Source organism: Carassius auratus, chromosome 20 (genome assembly GCF_003368295.1).
Source record: "Carassius auratus strain Wakin chromosome 20, ASM336829v1, whole genome shotgun sequence".
Lineage (NCBI taxonomy): Eukaryota > Metazoa > Chordata > Actinopteri > Cypriniformes > Cyprinidae > Carassius > Carassius auratus.
In genome coordinates, this window is record NC_039262.1 from 17709202 (window position 1) to 17734814 (window position 25613).

Here is a 25613-nt window from a genome sequence, read left to right on the forward strand (position 1 = left end):
CCACCTCCCTCGCCAATCAAGAAAGAGCTCCTCCCCTCCTCTGACATCATAGAGAGGAACACCATCACAACATGGTGTAGGAGGCAGTGTCCCCATCCCTCACCTCCCCTCGAATCCCCTGAAGAAACCAGAACAGCCACCTGTGACAGAGGAGCTCCGGCTTAGCTGACGTCTCTTCTCTCTCATCTGACAGTAGAATGTAGGGACAGGACAGAGACAATCCTATTGACTCTTAATATAATGACTTCACTATCTTAGAGCCCAGTTCGAAAGGCCAAACAGACACGAAGCTAACAAAAAAGTGATTTCTCCCTGAAAATATGGCGGAGAATGAATCGAGCCCCTTTGACGAAAGTAATACACAGAATGGTTAATGAACGCCGATGAAAGAAAGAGAGTGAATGTGAGGCTGGTCACGTGACCAGCGCTTCTCTCTTGTCTCTGTGGCCTTTCAGCAACAGTATAGGACAACAAATTCCTTATTAATAGGAATGATTAGTTTTACCTGCGATGTAATTAGCACAGATATATTAACAGTATAAAGAAGAATAACTTATAGCACTATATCCAAGTTCATTAAACGTTACCACTCGCTATCTGAGAAGTGTAGCTTTGAAAAGCTTTTAGCCATCAAAGCTGATCTTAGCTACCCGAACAGTGGCCTAACTATTGGAGAATGCATTTTAAAGGGTTTTAAATGGCGGGTGGGTTGGGTTTACACGAGTATTTTTTTTAGATGAATAGATTTTTATTTTAGATAATGATTTCACAATGGCCACCGCCCATCCCTGCCTGAATTCTGGGGGCGTGGCTGAGCCGTGCCACCTCGCTGTCTTCTGATTGGCCTGGGGGCAGGGTTAGATGTCGGGGAGGCGTGTCTCGTCACCACGGTCATAGGGGTTGACTCCCACTGACCGCACTGGCACATTTTTATTTTTTTGGAAACCGGGAACGAGCATCTTCCGCTGGCTGGTTTGACCTCTTTCCCTTCCTACTGCATTATCACTCAACTCTAGTTGTGGGATTTTACCCAGAATGCCACCTGTGCCCAATGTCCACCTGCCCTGGCATGAGTCAAACTGCCCCAAGAAGGGGACGTGGGGTCCCTCGGCAGGACGCTCTGTCCTGTTTGTGTGTGTTTGTGTGTGTCGCGTGTGTTTCCGCACTTGGTCCTGGTGCAGTGGACCGATACCATGTGAAGAAACTTTAGAAAACTGTGGACTTTTTTTGTTTTTTTTTCTTTTCTTAGCCTCAATGTTCCTATCGTGATGATGTCTACTGTCCCCACTAACAGCTGTTACAGTACTGCCTGACTATTACAGAAAACACATCCATACAACACAACCCAAGCTCCAAATGTGTTGCACATCCCTCCCATTGTATAGTCCGTCCTATCATTTCAACAAACCGTTTTATTTCTCTTTCAGAAGTATATAAATAATGTATAGATCACTAAAATTAACTATGTAAGATATTATTTCTCAACATGTTTAGATATATCCACTATGAATCTAAAAAGCAATGTGTCATGACCTGTGTTATTTACAAAGTGCTGCTTTTATGAGCATTGATTGACCGGTTTTTGTATTTAGGTAACTAAAATATTGTAGATTTGTGATAGTATGTTTTTAATAAGCGTTGAATAAAACACATACAATTGTATCAAATTCACTATTAGTATTTTTGTATTGTCTCATTTTGTACAAAAGAAATAATGGCAAAATGTGTTTTTGTTTTTTTCTGCTAAATGTACTTAGCTCTAATACATGTGCTTTTAAATAAAAGCTTGTTATAAACAACAAAAACGTTTGGCTTCTTAATGAATTTTTGTTTTGAATTTTTATTGTGTGAAACTGAAATTGTCGTAGTGTTCAGCGAGTTAAAAAATATTGAATGTGCCATTTTGCATGTCACTTGTACAATTTCTATTTTAATCTATTTTAAAGTGTCATTTAAACAAAACTCTAGCCTTCAGTGTCACATGATCCTTCAGAAATCATTCTAATATGAGCTTTATTTTTCTTAAGAGAATTGCAACTTCTTATCTAACAATTTTGACTTTTTTTCGCAATTGTGAGTTTGCATCTTGCTATTTAGTTTTTTTTTTCTCAGTTAAAAACTTGCAACTGACAGATTTTCTCTGAATTACTGAATTATTTTAAGTTATAAAATCCAGTTTATATCTCTCAATTTTCGCAATTGAGAGTTTATATTTCACTATTCTGAGATGAAAAAACGCAGTTATCTTTTTAATATTTTTTTATTCAGTGGTGGAAACGCACTTGCAAAGTAGTATAAAAAAATTTTTAACATTATACATGTCTTTGCAGTCAATTTTAGACCAATTTAATGAATCTCTGCTGGATAAAAACGACTTTTAAAAAAAGTCTTACTAACCTTTTAATGTCCTTTCACAGTACATTTGTTATTATGGGTACACTGTATTACCGTAAATGTGAAATTGTTCTAATGTTCGATGAGTAAACTGCATTTAAAAAAGTTTCAAATAGAACATTTTTATGTTCCATTTTACTTGTTACTCAAGTACCCGTTATAAAAAAGTTTGAAGAAGAAGCCAAATGAATTGTCTTGGAGTGAAATAATACGTTTTTAATACAGTCAGCATGTTTCAATCAGGGCCGGGCGTTCTTGTTTTCCTAGGACCAAAACTGACTTCATATTTTGGCGTAGATCATCATTTCTAATGTTGACGGTGGCACACTCTCATATTCTCCACTGTTAAGCCTTGAAACATCAACGTATAGCTGAAACATCTCTGCAAATTACTGTAAAATGCAACTAAACCAATCTAATTGAACAGATTAATAAGGGAAAATGATGGCGGTAAAGGTCGGTGCATTGAACTGTGGGTATGTTACATCAGTGGGTTGGGTCCTGGCCAGGTTTGTGAGGTCTGATGGATCGCAGCGATGGCATTGAAAGCTGTTCTGGTTCTGTGGTCATGTTTGGCTGTGGGATGAGAGCTGGGGAGCACTGAAGAAAACCAGTGAAGTTGTGTTACTCTTACTGCCATGAGCCTCGGCACGCCTGGGGTTTTGGACTTTGTATTACACTGGTTTTGCACTGACATCTACAGTAAGCCACCAAAATAGTCCTGCCTCAGGTTGGAACTTAATTAACCTGAATTTGTATGTGTTTGTATAAGGCAGATTATGCTAAATGTTGATTGCAATCAACTGCCGTGATCCTGCAGATGATTAAATGTAACTTCCTTTTCATGCATACTGCCGATAATCTGAACACGCTTCAAATGCATTAATAGGTCATGTAAATGTTTTTTTGTGAATGAACTTCAGTGCAAACATTCAAGAACTATTGTGTAGCCAAAAGCAGCAGTTACACATTACTTTCTGATATAAATGTAAAAAGAATGTATTTAAATGTCCAATCTTTTGATATATATATATATATATATATATACAAATAAGTTAATAAAATGCTATATCTTTGTAAATGACATCAGTACATTTAATGTAAAACTCATAGACTTTGCATTTGTTTGTTTAGTCCTAATTTACAGTGTAGATTTTTAACTATGTAAACTAGTATTGTTTGAGTGGTTAAGCCATTGGACATCATACTTTAAATTATCAGACAGTGTCCCATTTTTTCTATATCCACACTAATACCATATTAAAGATGATATTCAGTAATATGTATAAGTATTGATTCAATGTTACGGTATTATCTGAGTGAAAAGTAGGGTAATATAATTGTATTTTTCCAATGTTATAATTGTCCATGGCCCCCCTCCCTGTACACTTAGTGAATGGGTTTCTCCTGGGGATTTTCAAGCTGTACGTATCCTAGCCAGATTTACTCCAGGTACAAGAAGAGCACTGTGACCCACAGAGGAGCGGCCCAGCAGCAGCTGCTGTGGCAGGGACGGGGATCAGGCTGAGAAGAGGGCGGGCACAGCAGGAAGGATGTCCAGGTGATCTGATGGTCTTTCACTCAACGGCCCGCGTGAGGAGGGGCGACAGGGCTGGGCTCCGCTCTCCACTTCCTTTAGGGAAATAGAGCACATTCCTCAATCCAACCTAGAAATGCACAAAAAATAATAACAAAGAGGAAAGGAAGAGAGAAAGGGAGGTGGATGTCATCTGCACAACCACTCAAACATTGTCAAAGTTGCATGCAAGGGTTAAATGTGATGGTACATAACAAGCAGATGTTATATATATATATATATATATATATATATATATATATATATATATATATATATTTGTACTTGGTTATAATTTATTTTTATTTCAGTTTTAGTCATTTTATGATGTTTTGGGATGTTTTACTTTTTAAATTTACCTGAAAAGCTTATAATAGTCTGATTAATGGCATGATCCATTGTGACAACTTACCCCATAGTGTTAATGTGTGCTCAATGAACTGTATTGTTTTTCTGTATTTTTTGTTCCTGACAATAAAAGTGAAATATTATATATACATACACACACCTTTATGAGTATATACAGGCTGAAACTAACTTTCAGAAATAAAGCTACTCAGAAAAACATTCACAGGAGTAAGAAATGTGACAGCCCTAGTCTCCCCCCAAAAAGATGAAAGGGTTTTTATGGTGAAAGAAATGAGTTATCGGTGTTTGACGCACAGCACAATTTTCATGGTAAATCCATTATGTGTGGTGGCAACATTTCCAGACACTAATCCACACACATCAGCATTTACGGTAGTTTTTTTTTTTTTTTTTTGTGCCTTTTCTCTTTTTCTGAAGGCACATGTGTAGGTGGGTCTCACAGGAATTAATCAAACTCTGATTTCTGAGGGATTATCCTGCAGCTCAATTGAATTTTCTCCGATTTTACAGTATTAAAACAATATCCCAGAATTTCCGGTTGGCTTTAAACATAATAAGAAAGCCATCCAAAGAACATCCTCTTAATTGTCAAAGACAGGATTGGCCCACTTTAGGCTGCTCTCATTTTTGTCATTCATTGCTATGTCGAGTCTTGCTGGGAAATTTTACTTTATCATATTTACTTAAAAAAAAAAAAAAAAGGATGCAGATAATGAGGATCACATTGCTCATGTACGAGTTATTTTGTAATTAAAGTTAGCATGTTTTGTTTTGATTTAATTAAAGTTGGTTTACACAGTTTATCATATGAGCCGAAAACACTCCAAATGGTTTTCTGACTAATGCAAACATAGAATCAAACGTAGAATGCTTTGAATCCAGTTGCCCCATCTCCCAGGGTCCGACAGGGTCATCAATCGTTCAGTTTAGCTTTGTGTTTCACTAACTACTCAAGTGCATCACGCAACAGCATGTTTCTGTGCAGCTTGATTACTACATTTGAAAACATCCTGTTATCATCCAGTCCGTGAGTAAACCTTGTTTGAATTTGTGGAGCTGATTTCCCAAACTCTATGCCATAGAACATCTGCACATGGGTCATTATTGTGCAAGAGTAGACACTGGAGGTCTAAATGCTGGAGTCTGAATAAAACCACACAGAAATATGGGAGAGCTGGGATCATTATTTCCCCTAAAAAAATAAAAAAAATAGACGTATCCTCAGATTATGAAAGACATGCTTTAATTGTGACAAGTATGGCAAATCAACAATACATATTTAAACCCGAAACTGACTTCAGATTTGTGACCAGTTTTCAGTCGACTGGCTTTTAGTGGTCTCGCTGTTTACGCCCCACCATTAGCGATGACAAGATTTACTATAACTCTCTGGATATTACTGCCAATGGCATAACAATGACGTTAGTTCTCTGATAAATGTAAACTGAGTTCAATTAGTTGCAGTTGTTGTGTGTTGGTGTCTCCCGTGGTTCTGCGCCGCAGGCTCCGGCTCCACATGAGGACTGCAGTCTGAGGCTTTGAAGGCAGGTTTTCCTGTTCTGTCTGGGGTTTATCTGATCATTAGATGGACGCAGCATGCATTGAAGACGCTCTCACATACCTGAGGCCGATACAGAGACAGATACTGCAGGGAAACTCTCAGCTGAAGTCCTTCTCTGTTTGATTAAAGCCAGAAAAGTGAAAACGGAAACTGTAGATAAGAGTGGAAGGGAATGTTCATTCTGATTTAAATGACAGTCTGTGCATCACACAAAGGCTTCAGAGGACTCAATATAGAGCATGTAATGTATCGTATGGACCACTTTTATTTGAACTTTTATGGTACTTTTGTGTCCTTTGCTATTAAAAAGAGTGTGCAGAATATTCTTCAAAAAAATAATTTACCCCTATATATCTTATGGCATGGGTACGCAAACCTGCTCAGCTCCAACCCCAGTCAAACACACCTGAACTGGGTAATCAAAGTGTTTCAGGGTCACTTGAAAAGTACAGCTGTGTCTGTAAAAAGTAGCTACCCCATCTTATAATTATGACTTTATTTTCATAATTGCAACTTTGTCTCGTAATTACATTTTATACATTTTTTTTTTTTTTATTAATTGTGATGATCTATCTTTAAACTTTAAATAATAAAGATCCTGTTGCACAAAATAGTGAATTTATTTTTAATAATGTATTTTTTTTTTCAGTATTGCAGCTTGATTTCATATTTCTGACTTTTTGTCAATTTTTTATTTATTTTTTCTGAATTGTAACTTTATATCTCAAAATTGCAACTTTATTTTTCAGAAATGTGACTATTTCTCATACTAGCAAGTTTATTTTTCATAATTTCATTTTATCATTTTGCAGCTTTATATCTCATTATTATGATTTTATTTGTCACAATTTTGATTACATTTTTCTTAATTGTGACTTTATATCTCAACTCCATCTTTTTTTCTAGATTGCAACTGTATTTTTATTGACTATTCTCATAATTGTGTCTTTGTTTTCCTAATTAGAATTTATTTTATTTTTCTTAATTGTAAAATACATTTATTTTTTATTTATTTCTTTATACATTTCCCTTTGTCTCAATTTTCAAACTTGATTTGCCAACTTTATACAGCTTTATAATTTTTTTCTTAATTGTTTTTTTTTGTACAGCTTTTAAATCACAACTTTGCTTGTGTCTTAATATTTTAAATTTTATTTAATTTTTAATTGTGACTGCATATTTCTTTTAAGAATTTTAATCTTATAGCTCATAATTACTTTTATAATTTATATTTTTTCATAATTACAACTTTATTATTCTCCTTAATTTTTTTATCTTAAAATAATAATAATAATAATAATAATAATAATAATAATAATAATAATAATAATAAATGCCTATGTCTATGGAACATATGTTTTTTCTTTAAATTTTTTTGTATATATTTTTTATAATTTCATATGTACGTTCAATAAATGTTCATATACAATAAGTGATCCTAAGTTGCTCCTTGACAATATGTTACATTGGTGTTGCAGCTTTATGCTTTTAAAGTGTAACTTATATAGTATAAGTAGGCCTATATATAACTTTACATAGTATAACTATATTTTATATAGTGTAACTATATGTCACAGTGTGGTAACATAATATGAATTATTTTGACATACACTCAAAATTCACAAAATACACAAGAGTGGATTAAAAATATATATATTATTATTAGCAGTAGTAGTAACCTATTAGTTTATTTTATGTGAACTTTCCCTTTAAATCTCTTGAGCTCTGAAAGAGTAACCTATGAGCAGCAAGGTTTAATCTTAGGCCCAACTCTAAGTCTAAAGTCTGGATAAATGATAGGAATACATAAGGATGCTCCAGGAGCGAAATTAAGGTAAGCATCATGTAATATTATGATACATTCTAAACACGACAAACAACAACAAATGCTGGAGCTTGCTAATGCTAACAATCAATAAAGCCACGCGACCTTTTCTCTGCAACTGGAAAAGATATACGCGGCTTATGTTTGATAACCATTGCCAACTTGAAATAAGCTAATGTCTCATTAACGGACAGTTTATTATAACTGTTTTTCGAACTTCTTTGAGCCTTGAAAGCCATTAGTTTTAAATGAGTCAAGCATGTGGTTTGTCTTAGCCTGGGCCTTTTTAAATATTTCAGAATTTGTTTCTGTGTTGCAAGAAATTTTGCCCGTGCTCAGCTGTTTTCGATATATTTTCAGCTTGCTTTGTTTGTTGCAAAATGCCATTCAGGAGATGTTGCTGCTTTGTGAGGAATGAAATGGGCTTTATCCAGCTGGTCAAGAGTCCTCATTCATGCTACATTAGTGTTATAGTCATTAGTGAGGAGCTCCAAATCCATCTCTGTACTGGGTCTGTTACTGTCATGGACCCAACATGTGTCGTCTTCCAGTAATGAGATGAAGCATGTTTGGAATCTGTGACTAATGATGGTGTAAAGATGAGTCTTTGCGTGATGTGCACAACTTAACACACATAAATACTGTACACACTGGTGGACACCTGTGTCCTGTCTCATGTAGTCAGAATCACACAGAAATGATCTGGAACACATCAGCGGCAGACGATTAGGGAGGTTCTCTAACTCTCCCCTGTCTCGTTTGCCTTTTTCCCGAAACAGCATATTTTAATGTCAAAAAAGACAAATGGTCTGTTTGGGTATATCTAGCTGTCACTAGTAAAATTACATCAAGGTGAGGTCATATATAACGGTGTGCCAGATAAGAACGTTATAAATTCTTGTGTTCATGTTCACTATGTGGTTCAGAAGTCTGAGACCAGCATTTTTTTTTCTTTTTCTTTTACATATTAGTGTTTAATTTTGTATATCAACAAATTTGGTCCTGTTATAGAACCAAATCTGCAAAAATATTAAATAAATGAGTAAATGATAGATAGATAGATAGATAGATAGATAGATAGATAGATAGATAGATAGATAGATAGATAGATAGGCTTGTACTGCACAGAGTTAATAAATACATAGTCAAATGGGGAAAATGTATTTAATTTTTTTAAAATTGTATTCAACAATTATGCACTTAGTGAAAAAAGTGAATTTAATACATTATTATTATTATTATTAGTGATTTCAATGACTTGATGTATGCGTTTATTTAATCATATATGCATGTGTCCTAAAGATATTTTTTCTTATTTAAATGAACATTTAAATGTAATCACTTTATTAAAAAAATTATATAATATAATTTTTTAAATATTTATTTATTTTTCATTATGAATCTCTGAATCCACAGTATTTTAATGAACAAATAAATACATTAATAAGATACATTTATGAATAAATCAAAATGAAAATACAATTGTATCGTATTTATTAATTGTATTTATGCATTTATCATTTATTTGGATAGTAAATCTATGTAATAGTCATTTATTTATGTGTTTTTGAAGTGTTGGTCCTCTATATTAGCATGTCCTTATTAGCATTGTCCCTGTATAACTTATTTTATTTTTCAAATTGCATTTATATACCATTTCTTTATTTTAGTAAATATTTAATGGCAATTAAATTAATTTAAACTATGTATTTAATTTGCATTATAAATGAGAACATTTGATAAATAAACTCTAAGTGGGGCAACTATATTTTAATTTTCACAAATTTATTTAGTAAATATGCATTAACTCAAAATTTTTATAATAGATTTTTAATGTAATAAAATTAAATGTATTTATTTATAACTAATCTTTTATTTAGGTGTGCTACTGATGTTTCCTGATTTAAATGAACATTTAATTTAAATGTAATAACTTTTTACAAATATTTAATTACAATTATTACATTACATTATTACATTACGAATATATGAATCCAGAGTATGTGCATGTTAGAACGAGAGACATGGGTGCCTATGCATTGGTGAGTAACTGCTCCCAGCATTAGCCTGAACACAGTGAACACATGTCGATGGTATTAGAGGTCAGATGGCATCAGAGGAACTGAACTCCTCACTGACACTCACATTCACGCTCTTCCCTCCTTCCTCGTCTGCTGTTATCCTGTCACTCCTCGTTTGCTCTTTCTCTCGCCCTCTGAGACCTCCTGGCCTCTCTCTTGCACATTATCTCTTGTGAAGTCACTCCCCAGATTTATCTGTCAGTCACCTTTTTCATCATCATACTCTCTTCCACAGTAAAAAACAGAGCTTGTGAACCTGTAAAAAAACAGCACGATTTCTGGTATTTTTATTATGTAGATTCAAATTAATTGAATTGTCCCCAACTCTACAGAGTGGATTCTCAAGCCTTTCCTTTTAATACTTCTATTTTGCATTTTTTATTTTATTATTAACACAACACTTTCATTATAAATAATATCTCAGCTTCACTTGAGTAAAAAAGCTTTTTCTGTCTTCATATCAATTAAGCAAAACTTCAATTCCCATGAATTATTGTGCTATTATGTAAACACAGATAACTGCTTCTCGTCATTACGCTGCTGGTAATGTATGAACACATACAGTAGAGCCTTTCCACATACAGACCAGATTCATTACAAAAGTGTTAATGTTTTGCTTTGGGATGTTGCCAAACAGATTGATGATGGTTACCCTTTGAATCCTGATTTATTCATGTGCTGTGTGCTTTTTATCTGAAACTTCTGAGTAGGTAGTTTCTCACGTACAGTAGATAAAGTTTAAACCTGCGATTTACTACTAAGCAAGCTCACTCTCCCACACTGGCGTCAGATATGTTTTCTTTCACAAAATGCACAGACAAATCTGCAATGATTTTAGCATATAAGCTGTTGCTGGTTATGGGGGAACTCGTCATTTTATCTGGTCATGTCTAGTTAGGACGCTGTCAGAACCAGTGTATGTTTTGTTTCCTCTGTATCTTGGTTATCTACAACACCGTCCAGCTGATGTAATGGTTCAGTGAAGAGCTATCAATCTGAAATTCTGAAGGTTTACTGGTGATTATTCTCTATTTCTCTTTCTGGTCCTAGCTGGCCAAAGTTGATCTCATTGTTCTGGCTGGATGTAGACGTGAATAAATCAGACACATGCCATTTTGAATGAAAAGAGCTGGTGAACGGCTAAATATTCTGTCAAAACATTTTCAGCGAGGAACATCTGCTGGATACAATGGTTTTGATTCTGGGGTTCATGTTGTTGAGCAAGACGATGGATTGAAACGGATCAGTTACGGCAGATCCGTTTACAGGAACCGGAGTCCCACTAGACCAAAACCATCCCATCATTCCTGAAAATTATTTGAAAGTGTGTGTGTGTGTGTGTGTGTTCATTTGTAGTGCAGATCCATTACAGAGTGCTGCAAATGTTATTTTCTATGGCCACAAAGCAATGAAAATTGCTGAGTCATCTGGCGTTGTTCACTATTCAACACAGAAGTATGTCAGCCAGTTACCAGATGTGCACAAAGGTGCAAGTCACTGACTGAATCGCAATTCACTTATCCATTAAATACTGTTAGTAGTAAATGAGTATTAATGAGTAATACTACGGTAAGTACTAAGACTGGGACTAGTGTGTCTCAGATTTAATGTGACCCTAAACAACAACAACCTGTCGTAAGGGACAATTTTTGGAAATTTATATTTATTCATAATCTGAATAAATCATCTGAAAAAAATAAGCTCTCCGTTTTATGTATGGTTTGTTAGGATAGGACAATATTTGTCTGAAATAAAACTATTTGAAAATCTGGAATCTGAGGGTGTGAGGAAATTAAAATATTAAGAAAATCGCCTTTAAAGTTGTCCAAATGAAATCCTTAGCAATGCGTATTACTAATCTAAAAATAAGTTTTGATGCATATACGGTAGGAAATTTACAAAATAGCTTCATGAAACGAGATTTTACTTTAATATTCTAGTGATTTCTGCCATTAAAAAATAAAATAAAATAAGGTTAATTTTGACCGTGTATTTTTGGCTATTGCTACAAATATACCCTGCTACTTAAGACTGGTTTTGTTAAAAATAGCCACTCAAGATGCCAAATTGATACTTTCTCATCTGATTTGTGTAATTATGTGTCTTAAATATCTGATCCTGATTGGTCAGTTGCAGTGTTCAGCAGTTATTTCTGAATAATTACTTTCTCTAAATTTCAACTAATTTGAAATCTACTTTCTTAAATTAAGCTTTAATTGTATGTCATAGCAGTGTTTTTTTTTTTAAATATGCCATTATTGTAATTACAAATCATTTAAATTCATCAAATTTTTTTAGATTTCAGTTAAAAGTTTAAAGGTCCCATTTTACGTGCTTTTTTGAAGCTTTGATTTTGTTTACAGTGTGCAATATAACATGTGTTCATGTTTCGCGTGTAAAAAAAATTCACACAATTCACCTATCTGTATACTGCTGTTTTCACTGTCATAAAAACGGGCTGATGACTTCCTTGTTATATAAAGTCCCTCCTTCAGAAATACGTAAGTTTTGATTGGGCCAGCGGTTCCTGTGTTGTGATTTGACAGCAAGTGAGCACGCGCTGCCCTCGTGGAAATGTGATTGTTGGCTAGTTTTTTGAGAAGCGTGGGCAGGAGCATGTGCTTGAGCGTTTTTACTGACATGAAAATCACATTCGCTTTTTTTTGCACAGCCCTAACATCTAGTTAACAAAGCTAAACAGCATTGCCCTTTGCGTAATAAGTTACAGAAACTGTTAAACCTACCAACTTAAATAATAAAATACACTTACCGGATATGGTCCATAAATAACGCCTTCTCCAGACAAAGAAGGAACTGCTCCATCTTTCAAGAATAATCTTTGTGCGAATCCGGCATTAAACTGATTGAGAGAAAGTTGTCCTCAGCAAGCTGTCCTCAGCTAAATGTGCTGAACATAGTTTTACATGTGGATTATAATTTTCGGGAACCGAGTTAAACCTAAATTGTAACCATTAATCTCCAAGTACAGCGTCCCTGGGAAGCCCAAACAAAGGTGATTGGACTCAGAGATGAAAATAACAGCGTTTCGACGACATGGCGACAAACACAAACGCAGCTCTTCCTCTTCTCCGTCGGAGCGCAACAAGGCCACACCCCCTTTTTTGTGTATTCATGTGGGCGGAGGTTAGTCAAAAAACAGTTTTAGTGATGTCATTACTGCAGGAACTAGAGGGCTGTAGTCCAAACGGGTCATTTTTTTGTAGGCGAATTCTGTTAAATAAAATATCTCGCTTGGCATTGAACTTTGAGCTTTAGAATTTTACAGATATTATTTATACTCTGACAACAACATAACACACTAACTAAAGTTTAAAACATGGGATCATGAAGAACGGGACCTTTAAGTAATGTTGTTATGTGCTTCAGTCACTTTTTTTCTATTTTGCTTTATTAGTTTTAGTCATTGACTGTAGTAATTTGTTAACTAACAAATTATGAAAATAATTGAAATCTTGCCTCGTGAAGTAACTGAAATAAGGATTTCATCTAATTTATTTCAATTACTGAAGTAAGTTACAGTTTTAATTAACATTAATAACACTGGTTTCGGTGTGCTACCTCCATTTAAATTTAGTTCCAATTCAGAAATGTAATTTGAATTTTCAAAGCATTCTCAATTAAATTTCCAAACCCGTTGCTATAGCTTTTTCATTTCAACTGATATTTTGTCCTATTCATTCAACTGAACTGAGGGTGGATCTTGCTGTACATAATACTATTAAACACAGCTAATTCTTTTCACTCATGTTTAGTAGCTTCTCAGAGTAAATTAGTAGAAATTAGACCCCGTGTCAGATTTCAGTTTAGCCACATTAGTTGTATACTTGTCCTGTTGTGACTACGTTTACTTGATATTGTGGTAGTGCCATCAGGCCTGTCTCTGTGATAGTGAGTGAGTCATTGTGGACTGTGGAGGGTCGCTTATACTCTTCACACTAAATTTCACGGCTGTTTTCGGGGTGGCCCCGAACAAAACACGTTTTCTGCTTGCAAAATTTCCCAGCAGTCCCTCTGCTTCAGCTCAGAATAGAGGTGAAAAGTCACCCTGGTTTGACAAGGCTATTCTCCCGTCTTCCCACACACTGATTTGGGCCTCACACAAATAAGAACAATTTCCAAAGTAAAAAACAGAAAATGATATGACTTGTCACTTGATTCCTTTTTTGAGGTCCATTTAGGGTAAATAGAAAGATGGAGGAAGTTCTCATGAACTCTGAAAAAACTCTTGGGCTGGGTTCAAAATCACATTATTGGATCTCCTGCTGCTAGATTATCCTAATACATGATAATGACTGCATACACTCAAGACCACACAAGTCGAATATTTGCTTGAATGTTTAGACATATTGCAGCCCCTGAACTTTAAAGTACTTGTTCAGAATCATCTCCAGTAAACAACAAACTTGAATCTTGTGTTGCGAACTTGACCTTTACTGCATTTGTCACCATTAACAGCTGCACTCATCAACAGAGGAGGAAGTCATCCAAGGTTGACAAAAAAATAAAAGCACAATTGTTTTATCTGACCACTACTAGACCAGCACCAACCCAGAGTTTCTCAGAAGACCTGATCCGTTTCTTTGTGTGAGCCTGGGATTTGTCCCAGTTCTTGCGTCACACACTGGGAGCTGTGGACAAGTGATACTCATAGGACGGCTTTATGATGTAGTCTGCAGGGTCTTCTGTGTGTCAGAGTTTGATTGGGAAGTCTGGTCTCAAATGGACGTCACGTTTCTCAAGCTCGCGTCTACAAACATCTGCTTCTCATCTCATTGTCATCTCACTCACGCAAGTAAGAGTCCGGTCCTTCTTCTAACCTCAGTGCTCTCGTATCCAACTGAACGTTTGTTAACCTCATTCCTCGTGATTCATAAGAAAGACATGTCCCATTAGCAGTGCTTTTACTCAGTGTTTTGTTTTAGTCATAGTTCCTCACAGACATTTCCTTGAGATTGGAGAAATTTCATTGTAAAATAAAATTGCAGTGTTCCTTTGTCAGTCAGCATTTAAATCAATATTTTCATTCACTGACAGTTTAAATCTGCACATCAGATTCAAATCCAATTTCTAATTTGTTCTCTGACTCACTCAGAGAAGCCATACTTCTGCCAGGCACTCCACATGGCAGGGTTCAGAGTTTAGACACGGTTGTGTGATGCCAAAAGTCAGGGGTCGGGGCGGAGGTCGAAAGTCCCCAGGTTACAGGGGGATATGGAGGATGAAAGACAGACAGTGCTTTACTGTCGTCTCCACGGCTGTCATATATCTATGTGTAAAAGGAACGCGCTTTCGCTTTTCATCTCTCTTTCTGTTTTTCAGCAGAAAGGTCATGTGGTGTCCATATGGAATTGTTAGAAATGTGTTAACTTAATAGTGTAGTTTAGGTTCTGAATCATCTCAGAACGCCACCGTTCCCATTGAGATCCTACCGTACCAATGAGGTCATCTGTTTCTGATGGTCTCAAACGTCTGATGTCACTTCCAACATTAATACTTTGGAATGTTGTGCAATAATGCATGTTTTCACTGCCTGAGGGAACATGCAGTACTTGTGCTTTGCCCCACAGCCATAGAAACATCTGCAGTTTTACATTCTTGTGGACATATGGCATAGGACACATGCTACTCCCAGATGTGAAATCTTCACACTATACTATGCTGTTTACCAAACACTGAGGCACAGTTTCTCTGTTATACAAGATCTCTAGTAATTCAATCAATCAGACGACACCTTTGAAACTCCTACATTTTTATAAATTTTGTGTGCCTTATGCAGATCAGACATTCACCCAACGGCCCATTTGCATGATGTCTGAAGCTAAGGCTACTCTGGCCCTTGAGATGCACTTTCCCTCAAAGTTCAGCTCCAACCCTGATGCAACTTGCCTGCCTGTAGCTTTCTAGTAATCCTCAAGACTTGATTAGCTTGGTCAGAGTTGCCCGGCCCTGATCCAGGGTGTTTCAAGTAGAGTCCACGACCCTACACTTACAAAAAAAAGTCAACAGTCCTCTTCAGTTCAGACCTGGAAGCCCAATGTCCTGCAGTATCTATCCCAGTTTAAAATGAATGCCTGTAATTAGCAAATTATTCTAAACCTCTTGGTTAATGGTTTGGGGTGTGTTTGGTTAGGGTTAGAGCTAAACTCAGCAGGACAATGATCCTGCAGGACTGGAGTTGAAGAGCTTTGTAGTACAGTGATCGTGTCAGATGATAACTCATTGCACATTGATATACAGTTGCTCTAAAACACATATGGGAAAGTAAAAAAGAGGTAAGTATTATATTCGTGAATGCCAGCACTTGGACGTTGTACTGTAGGTCAAATGACAATTTCAACATGGCAGATGTTCACATGTATGATCACAGGCAACACGTTATCTGGTAGTGTGTGGATTCAGACACAGCTTTTGCCTTAATTCAGAATCTATTGGTTTATAATTTGAAACAAATTGTTTTGCTTAAGAAGGGCATTTGTGCTATCCTTTAAATAAAATGAAATATTGTACCAAGTGTAATTTTTTTTTTATGCATCTGCTAAATACTCAATTAACCATATATGCTAGTGTCCAAACAAATTATAATTACTTTAATCACCTGCCCCAAAATATAGTTTACATGCCAAAGATTTGAGATCTGAGATCTGATTTGAGAGGTTTGAGATTATGGTCAACGCTTTATATTGTGCTTTTAATGTGGTTGCGCAATGGTTGATTCCTATACGGTGGGGTCTACTACGGTGGGGTGACAATTGTTGGATGCAGGGTTAAATACAGCTAAGAATGTTCGTAGGGTAGCATTGTTTTGAAACGATCATCTTCAGCATTTGTTGGCCTACTGTATGTTATGCTGAGTGTCCTGACCAGCCCTAAACCATTTCCTTATTTATGACATACTTATGTTGGTTCTTTTTGCATTAAAATAAATGTTTTGCAAGAAATTGGTCTGTCTGGTCTCCTATTTGTTGCATGTGCCTTCATTGATGTTTCTGTATAGAATGTGTGATTATGTTCAGTTCAAGCTGGTAATGGATACGAGCGGGTTCCTCATGTTAGCATGGCAGTTTGGACTGCAGTTTTACTTTCTGGAGTGCTCATTTAGACAAATTTCCAAAGACTTGTCTTTTGATTCAATCACACTCTTAACAGAGTGATGTTTTTCCACATTAAGTATGCTCGCTGGACATCTCTACCTCCCACTGAGGCTGGACACAGGGGTCATTTACTCCACCAGCCTGCCTGAAAGACCCATCACCACCTCAAGCAGAACTAAAGACAGAGCCAAATATAGACAGCAGTGTGTGTGTGTGTGCATTAGGGTATTTAATGTGTATTCCTGTCCATGTATGGGAGGAAGAATGAAGGACATAGAAAGAGTAAGAGACATAACAGGCTTTGTGGAGATCTGTTTGCACTTGGTAGTTTAAAAATCCAGTCAGAAACTCAAATTGAGAGACGATTTGAATATTTATGTAAAATGGGGCCCAAATGTTCACCAATGAAAATGCTTTTATTTCAATTTGTCATTTCAATTTTTTCAACTTTAAGATTTGTGTATTCCAGGTTTAAATAGGATTTGTAATATTTTTTTTTCTTTCTTCCCCACTGTGGACCTCTGGATCTTCAATTAAGGAGTGAATTTGAACTGAATTGGTGCCAGTTAATGCATTTTGGGAAATGAAGCAGTAGTCTTCCACTTTGGGGTCTAGTCATATTTTTATTGATGCTTTTTGAGAATGGCTTACTCTTGCTTGGAACAAAACAGACCAATATTAGAATTGTCTTTAAATTCTCAGACTTGTGCCTGAGTCACTGTGCCAGTGATACCACTACACAATATATCTAGATCTAAAGTCTGGAGAATTTGCCTACTTGCATCAATATTTCATATATTCATATCGCCCAGCCTTACAATTTGCTTGTATGATGACTTGTAAAAGTGGTCAAAAATAATGTGTTTCAAGCGTTGTTATCTGTAAGGCCTACGGTATAAAACATTCAAAGTTAAAAGTTCCTAGCTACCATTGAATTTCAGTTAATTTAATTTATGTTGCTTTATGTCCTGTCTTCAATTAAAACAAAAAAATTCTAATTTCAGAATCAAACTCGAATTCTGAATGATTCACAAACCTACCTGAACATAACTCTCTGTGTGTGTGTGTGTGTGTGTGTGTGTGTGTGTGTGTGTGTGTGTGTGTGTGTGTGTGTGTGTAGAAATTAAGGCACCATAATCTATGACAACATTAGTTGCAGAGATCTTAATCCATCTCATTATTTATATATATATAATTTTTTCTTTTTCTTTTTATATTTTTTTATACAGATAGTTCTGGTCCTTGATTCTGATTCTGTTTGAAGCTGTGATAAATTACACTAGAGACATACAACTTTGTTTACTTCTGTGTATTTCTCGGCAACCACTTTTTTGTAACCACAATTGTTTCTGAGAAACGACATTGTTTTGTGGAAGAAAACTGTTTTTATTTATATCATTACATTTTGTTTGCTCTGTTTCATTCTGTGAAACCTTACTACGTATATGGAATAATTGCTTCGTGTCGTGCCTAACAATGCCACTTAGCTGTTATAAATTCACTGTAAACCACGGCTTCTTGAGGCTTATTGCTTATATATACTGTGTGTGTGTGTGTCTATAGTCTTTATATATACTTCTCAATAACCAATGCTAAATCTGAGATTTGTGGTTCTGGGAGATTGTGTAAGGATTTTCACATAGGTATATCTTCATGTAACGTCCGTTTTAACATTACACAATTGCTGTTAAGCTATCCTAGCCATAATTGTGGTTCCTGAAAGACAAACCACTGTTTACAGGCAGAATACTTTAGCCTCCATAAACAACGGTGTTGAAATCTTTGGTTGGACTTTAGTTGCTTTTAGTAATTCCTGTGTGTGAGAGATGTTTGGAGTGCGGCTAACGTCCATGTGAAAATAAATTCTGTTGTTGTTGTGTAAGACTGTGTGTGTAGGGGTCCCATATTGTGAGGTTGAATGTTCTCAAGGCCAAGTGGTTTTACAGCACACACAGTTTCTTCTAAATGAGTCCATTTCCTCCAGCTTTCACTGAGACACTGTAACCTCCAACTGCACGGATCTCTACCACATTTCTTCTATTGGCTCTCTGGCTCTTAAACCACATCCACACTGGAGCCAAAAGAATGCTAATTGCCTTGTCTGGCTTTTTTAACAGTTAGTCTAACCTATAGTAGCTATATAAGCCCTCCGTAGGTGTAGTAAATGGGTCAGTTATGTTATGTTTTAGTTGTGCTGATAGATTTAGATGTATAGCAATAAATATGTATTTTTATATAGATGGATAGATCTATATGAGAGTATTAAGAGCTGTTTAATGTGCTTTGGCTGACATTATCCTGAACCTTTGCTCCTCCCAATTTTCCAGTATTATGCAGTATGTTAATTGAAGGGTCAGTGCCACTTGAGTACTGTATGTGACTTGCTCTTTTTTGGTATCATTATAGCATTTTTAAAAGCATGTGAATGTCCACTTGTGTTTGGAGTGGGTTTATAGAAGCTAATATAATTCCCCCAGCTCACCTGTCAATAATATCCCTGCACATAATCATAAGAGCTCTTCAGAGGTCAACAGGGGTCAATGTTATTCAGAAGCTATGAAAGAAAATTGCTATGAGGAGGGAGTGGAAATACTAAAAGGAATAATGGGAAGATGGAGTGAGCGATGGAGAGCTATTAAAAATGTCAGCGGGTGAGAATTGGGAAAATGGAGAAGAAGAGGGAATGCTGAGAGAGGGAGTGTGAGCTGGAACGGGTCTCTGGTTCGACCTCCTGTCCGTTTTAATTTGCTTCTCTGCTTTGTGCCAAGCAGGGCCTAGTCACCTGATAAACCACAACTCTGGCATTCGTGTTCCTATAGAATCCCTCTTCTGTCAATCATCCGTTATCTGTTTTCTCATCTGGATATTAATGGCAGGAACAAGTCCTGAGTGGTAAATTTATACACATGTTGGCGTGTTTCATGTAGGTTATTTCTAAATAAATAAGATGATAGACATGTCAATGTACGCACTATTGAGCAGAAACGATAAATACTCCTGAATAATGAACTCAAGAAGGGGCACAATATTCTGAGTTTTCAATGTTTACTTAGTTTTTACGGTGTACTTGTACTATAATTGGACAATTGAACAGTTTAGCTCATTCAGGGTTTTAAAGGCACCATATTACAGTTTTACCGTAAAATGTTTCCTGCTGAGGAACATTCAAATGAAATGCCAGGACTGTAGCTCTAAAGCCAAACTGTGAGGAAAGTTAGACTCTTACATGGGTTTTCACCAGTTTACACTGTGGTTAGTTGAGCTGGATGTTGAATAGAAACCACCAGAGAGCCGCATCTATACAGATTGCCAATGCTGTATTATTTTTAAACCCTTCTTGCACTTACTGTAAATGAAAGTTTACATTTAAATAAGTGCATTATAAAAGTGCTTCTGTGTGAATTTGTTTAACTTTGGCATTGCTTGCGTGTATAGATCAATAGTCAGTGTACTGACCTTTTAGAAATGTTTTAGTTTTTTGTTTTTTTTGCACTAAAGGTGCAAAACTGCATTGATATTTTCGTGGGTAGAAACTTTGTCCCCCACATCAATATTCCCCTCATGCTTTTCACACTCTTACAGATGCAAAAAGTCATTTTGATTTACTTTGTTTCTGACTTGTGGCCCCTTAGTTTTCCAGGTGTTCGGGTGCTTTCGCATGTCACGTTAGCTCTGTAGTTGAGGTTTATGTCTGAGAATGTAGCGCGTGTGAGAACGGCAGGCGTTCGTGCTGACTGTGGTTTTGCACTATCGTTCATTAGAGATGTGAAGACCACATTTGCTTTCATATAGTATGTACAATGAGTAAAAATGTCAAATGTAGTCTGAGTGATTAGTGCGATTACCAGGCTCAAAGCACGAAGATTTACATCTGCACATTGCAGGTATAAAGATGTGAATGTTCTACTTGTGCAGCTGTGGTTTCTTTTAAGACTTTTATGTTTAATCTAAAGCAAAAATGTGAGCATGTGCATGTTTGTCTAGGTGTGATAGAGGAGACATGGGCTGCATCTTAAAATGTAGTGAGCTAGACAGCATTTCTGGACATCATTAGGTACATTTTCAGTGGCACATGCTGTCCAATTGGATCAATCTCTAAGCCTCTGGTCTCTTAAAAACCTATTTAGGCAGCATTTTAAGGTAATAAACGTGCTAAATTGTATTGAATGTGCATTTTTATTATATTTCAAATTGTATTAGTAGATTTTAAAAAAGAATCTAAAACTATAATTGCAGGGAACTTTATTGCAAATTGCATTTTAATTGGTTAGAAATATTTTGTCATGGTTTAAATAAGTACTTATTTTGATGTGTTGACTTAATAACATGCTAAATTACATATAAAGTCCTTGATTAAATATTTAGCTGCAGTAAACTGTATATTATGCTGCAAATGAATCACTACAAATGTGTAATAAATACATGTACTGAAATACATGACGTACAAGTTTTAATAGAAATTAAGTTAATTTTAATTGCTTGTCACTACATTTGGTAGTATACTTCACCCATATTATAAGTTATAAATTACAAAAAAGTTATAGTTAAGTGGGTCAAAAAAGCATTTTGAAATTCAGCTGTATTAAATATAAACTTGAATAGGTTTCATTTAGTTACAAATAATTTGCTATTATGAAACCGAAAACACTACAAGAATATACTTGGGTGCAAACTGAATGTATAGTAAATATATTAGGTTTTGGAACCCTTTGTTGCACATGCAGCTTTTGGAATGTAGCTATGATGTCCTGAAAGGCTGTCTATATAGTCAGATTACTAGGGTTTCTTTCAATAAACACATTTAGCATTGTGGTATAACAAACAAACAAACAAACAAAAAAAACCTTGGTGGATGAAGTGAGAAAACATTATACATTTTCTTATAAAACATACACTACCATGGGGAGTTCCTCTTTCTCCTCTTCTTTTTGATATTGCATTAGAACCGCTAGCGGTAGGGATTAGAAGTCACTTTAGTTAACATGTAATAAAGATCAGAGACACTGAAGCATTGGTCTGCCAAGTAAAATACACTGTCAAGGTCCAGAAAATTATGAAAGACATCTTCAGAATAGACCACCTGCCATTGGTAATTAAACTGTAATGTTATGCAGTGACGAGAATACTTTTTGCACACGAAGAAAACAAAAATAAAAAGTAACAACTCATCTCCTCTGTGTCTCTCCGCATCACTATAGCGCCATTTTGGAGAACATCCGCTGAACGCACACTACGTATGCTATTCTGTGTCAGCCGCGACACAAGGATACGTTTTCTATGTGTACTTTGATTTGAACGAAAACAGCTCATCCGTGCAGCGCGGATGACACAGAAGAGTAAAATAAATGAATGAATAAAACGATCATACATTATCGCTGAAAGTCACATTTGTGTGTTGTATTTTTATACTTATTAGAATATTATGCTGTTAGCTTAGCAACATGTTAATGATTGGAATCAATTGTGAGTTGGGTCTCCTGTGTGTATGTATATGTATATATATATATATATATATATATATATATATATATATATATATATATATATATATATATATATATAAACCTAACATTAGCTTTTCTAATCTTTTTGTATTCTGTTTTCAGTTTTGTTTATTTGATTTTGATTGCTTCCATTGTCCTCAAAGCGTCAGCTAAATGACTAGATGTAATACAGACTGCTATTTTTGTGTTGCTGGTGTCTTATGTGATTCCATATAAGTTTAGATGCTGCCTATTTAGGCAGGGGGCAAGACAGCTTGAAACAGAGCCTTTGTGTTGACTCAAAGCTGTGGAAGAAAGAAGTGGACAGACCTGACACCCACATGGAAGACCACCGACACTTTCACTATCGCTCAGTCACGCCTCTCACTTTCATTCTGTCTTTAATTTTCCTATCATTTCCATTTTCAGTGTTATGCAAATTCTTTTTCCCCTATTGATTTTTTTTTCTATGTATTGTCCTGTCTCACTGCCTTTGAATGAATGACCCTGTCTGATGGTCAGTTATTATAGTCTTTAGTTAAGGAAGTGGTTAAACACTGCTTACCACAGTCGTAACATACAGTCTTCAGGCTTAATGGGTGGTCAAATTCAGCTAAATGTTAAGGACACTGAAAAGAGACGTCCTCTCGCTGAAACAAAAGAAACTGTAAAGTGTGGTCACATGTCTATAGACTTTAGACCTTTGCTTGTGTCTGTTCACTGCACACAGCTAAGGTATCATGTAAAATTAATATATACGGTTTTATTTACAGTTTGTAAAAATCCTGTTTTTGTGGTTGTTGTTTTATTATAGTTTTGCATAAAAATAAAATGTAAGTAATTTAAGCCAAATGTGTTATTTAATATTTTGTGAAATTTACTAGCAATTGCTGAGGAAAGCTGTAAAAACCACACCATTTTTTAAATATATGGATTCTAAATTCTTTATATATGGTACTACGGTAAATGATCAGAAAATACAGTAAAAACAGAAATACTGTACAATATTCTTATAATATTTGTTTTTTAAAAAAATATGTATTACAATGTAAATTATTCCTGTGATGCGAAGCTGAATTTTCAGCATCATTACTTTTCAGTATCATTATATCAAACAAAAGAACAGCATTTATTAAAAATATAAATCTTTTGTAGAATTTTGTAGCTTTTGGAACCCATCTAAACCAAAACAAAAACAAAACACAAAAAATAGAGACACGGAGTTCCAGGGAAAAAAAGAGGAGTTAAAATTGACTGCAAAGTGACCCAAGTGTATGTGTATTCCAGGGTTGTGGTGTGTCTGTGTGTTTGTGTTCACACTGCTGAACCCTGTAATTTGCAGAGGGAGACAGACTGCTGCGAGACAAGCTTACATTCACAAACTGCACTCGCCGTGATGCTGCTCCTCACATTATGCCTGGACTTTCCCTTACTGCCAGATCTCACACACACACGCGCACACACACAGTATTTATTTCCTACTGAGTGAGTCAGGGTGCTCTCCTCCACATGCTGACAGCATACATCTTACATAAATAATTCTGTAATAGAAAAAGTGACGCTTTCTATATATACAGTGGGATCCAGTTCAAAACCACTTTGAAAGTCTGAGTTTTTTTTATCTGTACATCAAAATGTATAATATTTATTATTATTATTATTATTATAACAGATAGTTATGCTGATAATATAAATTGTTATCTATCTATCTATCTATCTATCTATCTATCTATCTATCTATCTATCTATCTATCTATCTATCTATCTATCTATCTATCTATCTATCTATCTATCTATCTATCTATCTATCTATCTATCTATCTATAAGCTGTACAGACCAAAAGTTTGGACACACCTCATTCAAAGAGTTTTCTTTATTTTCATGATTATGAAAATTGTAGATTCACACTGAAGGCATCAAAACTATAAATTAACATGTGTGGAATTATATATGGAATTATATACATAACAAAAAAGTGTGAAACAACTGAAAATATGTCATATTCTGGTTTCTTCAAAGTAACCACCTTCTGCTTTGATTACTGCTTTGCACACTCTTGGCATTCTCTTGATGAGCTTCAAGAGGTAGTCACCTCAAATGGTCTTCCAACAGTCTTGAAGGAGTTCCCAGAGATGCTTAGCACTTGTTGGCCCTTTTGTCTTCTGTCTGCGGTCCAGCTCACCCCTAAACCATCTCGATTGGGTTCAGGTCCGGTGACTGTGGAGGCCTGGTCATCTGGAGCATCACCCCATCACTCTCCTTCTTGCTCAAATAGCCCTTACACAGCCTGGAGGTGTGTTTGGGGTCATTGTCCTGTTGAAAAATAAATGATGGTCCAACTAAACGCAAACTGGATGGAATAGAATGCCGCTGCAAGATGCTGTGGTAGCCATGCTGGTTCAGTATGCCTTCAATTTTGAATAAATCCCCAACATTGTCACCAGTAAAGCACCCCCACACCATCATACCTCCTCCTCCATGCTTCACGGTGGTAACCAGAGTCCATCCGTTTCACCTTTCTGCGTCGCACAAAGACACGGTGGTTGGAACTCAAATTTGGACTCATCAGACCAAAGCACAGATTTCTACTGGTCTAATGTCCATTCCTTGTGTTCTTTAGTCTCTTCTGCTTGTTGCCTTTCTTTAACAGTGGTTTCCCAGCAGATATTCTACCATGCAGGCCTGATTCACACAGTCTCCTCTTAACAGTTGTTCTAGAGATGTGTCTGGTGCTAGAGCTCCGTGTGCCATTGACCTGGTCTCTAATCTGAGCTGCTGTTAACCTGTGATTTCTGAGGCTGGTGACTCGGATGAGCTTATCCTCCGCAGCAGAGGTGACTCTTGGTCTTTCTTTCCTGGGGCGGTCCACATGTGAGCCAGTTTCTTTGTAGCGCTTGATGGTTTTTGTGACTGCACTTGGGGACACTTTCAAAGTTCATTTCTTCAAGTAATGATGGCCACTTGTTTTCCTGTACTTAGCTGCTTTTTTTCTTGCCATAATACAAATTCTAACAGTCTATCAGTAGGACTATCAGCTGTATATCCACCTGACTTCTGCACAACACAACTGATGGTCCCAACCCCATTTATAAGGCAAGAAATCACACTTATTAAACCTGACAGGGCACACCTGTGAAGTGAACCATTTGAGGTGACTACCTGTTGAAGCTCATCAAGAGAATGCCAAGAGTGTGTAAAGCAGTAATCAAAG

General features: G+C 36.0%; 1 protein-coding gene and 1 long non-coding RNA gene across 2 annotated transcripts in view; both read left to right on the plus strand.

Moving 5' to 3' along the window:
• The window catches only part of LOC113121075 (phospholipid phosphatase 3-like), a 49370-nt gene extending 47565 nt beyond the window's left edge, over positions 1-1805 (plus strand). Inside the window, exon 7 of the mRNA XM_026291311.1 lies at positions 72-1805. Coding sequence (XP_026147096.1) covers positions 72-80 — 9 coding nt within the window. The 3' untranslated portion in view covers positions 81-1805. The remainder of the gene's footprint in view (positions 1-71) is intronic.
• Positions 1806-7647: 5842 nt separating this feature from the next.
• Positions 7648-25613, plus strand: part of LOC113121076 (uncharacterized) — a 63800-nt gene continuing 45834 nt past the window's right edge. The window contains exon 1 of the long non-coding RNA XR_003294667.1: positions 7648-7734. This is a non-coding gene — a long non-coding RNA (uncharacterized LOC113121076). The remainder of the gene's footprint in view (positions 7735-25613) is intronic.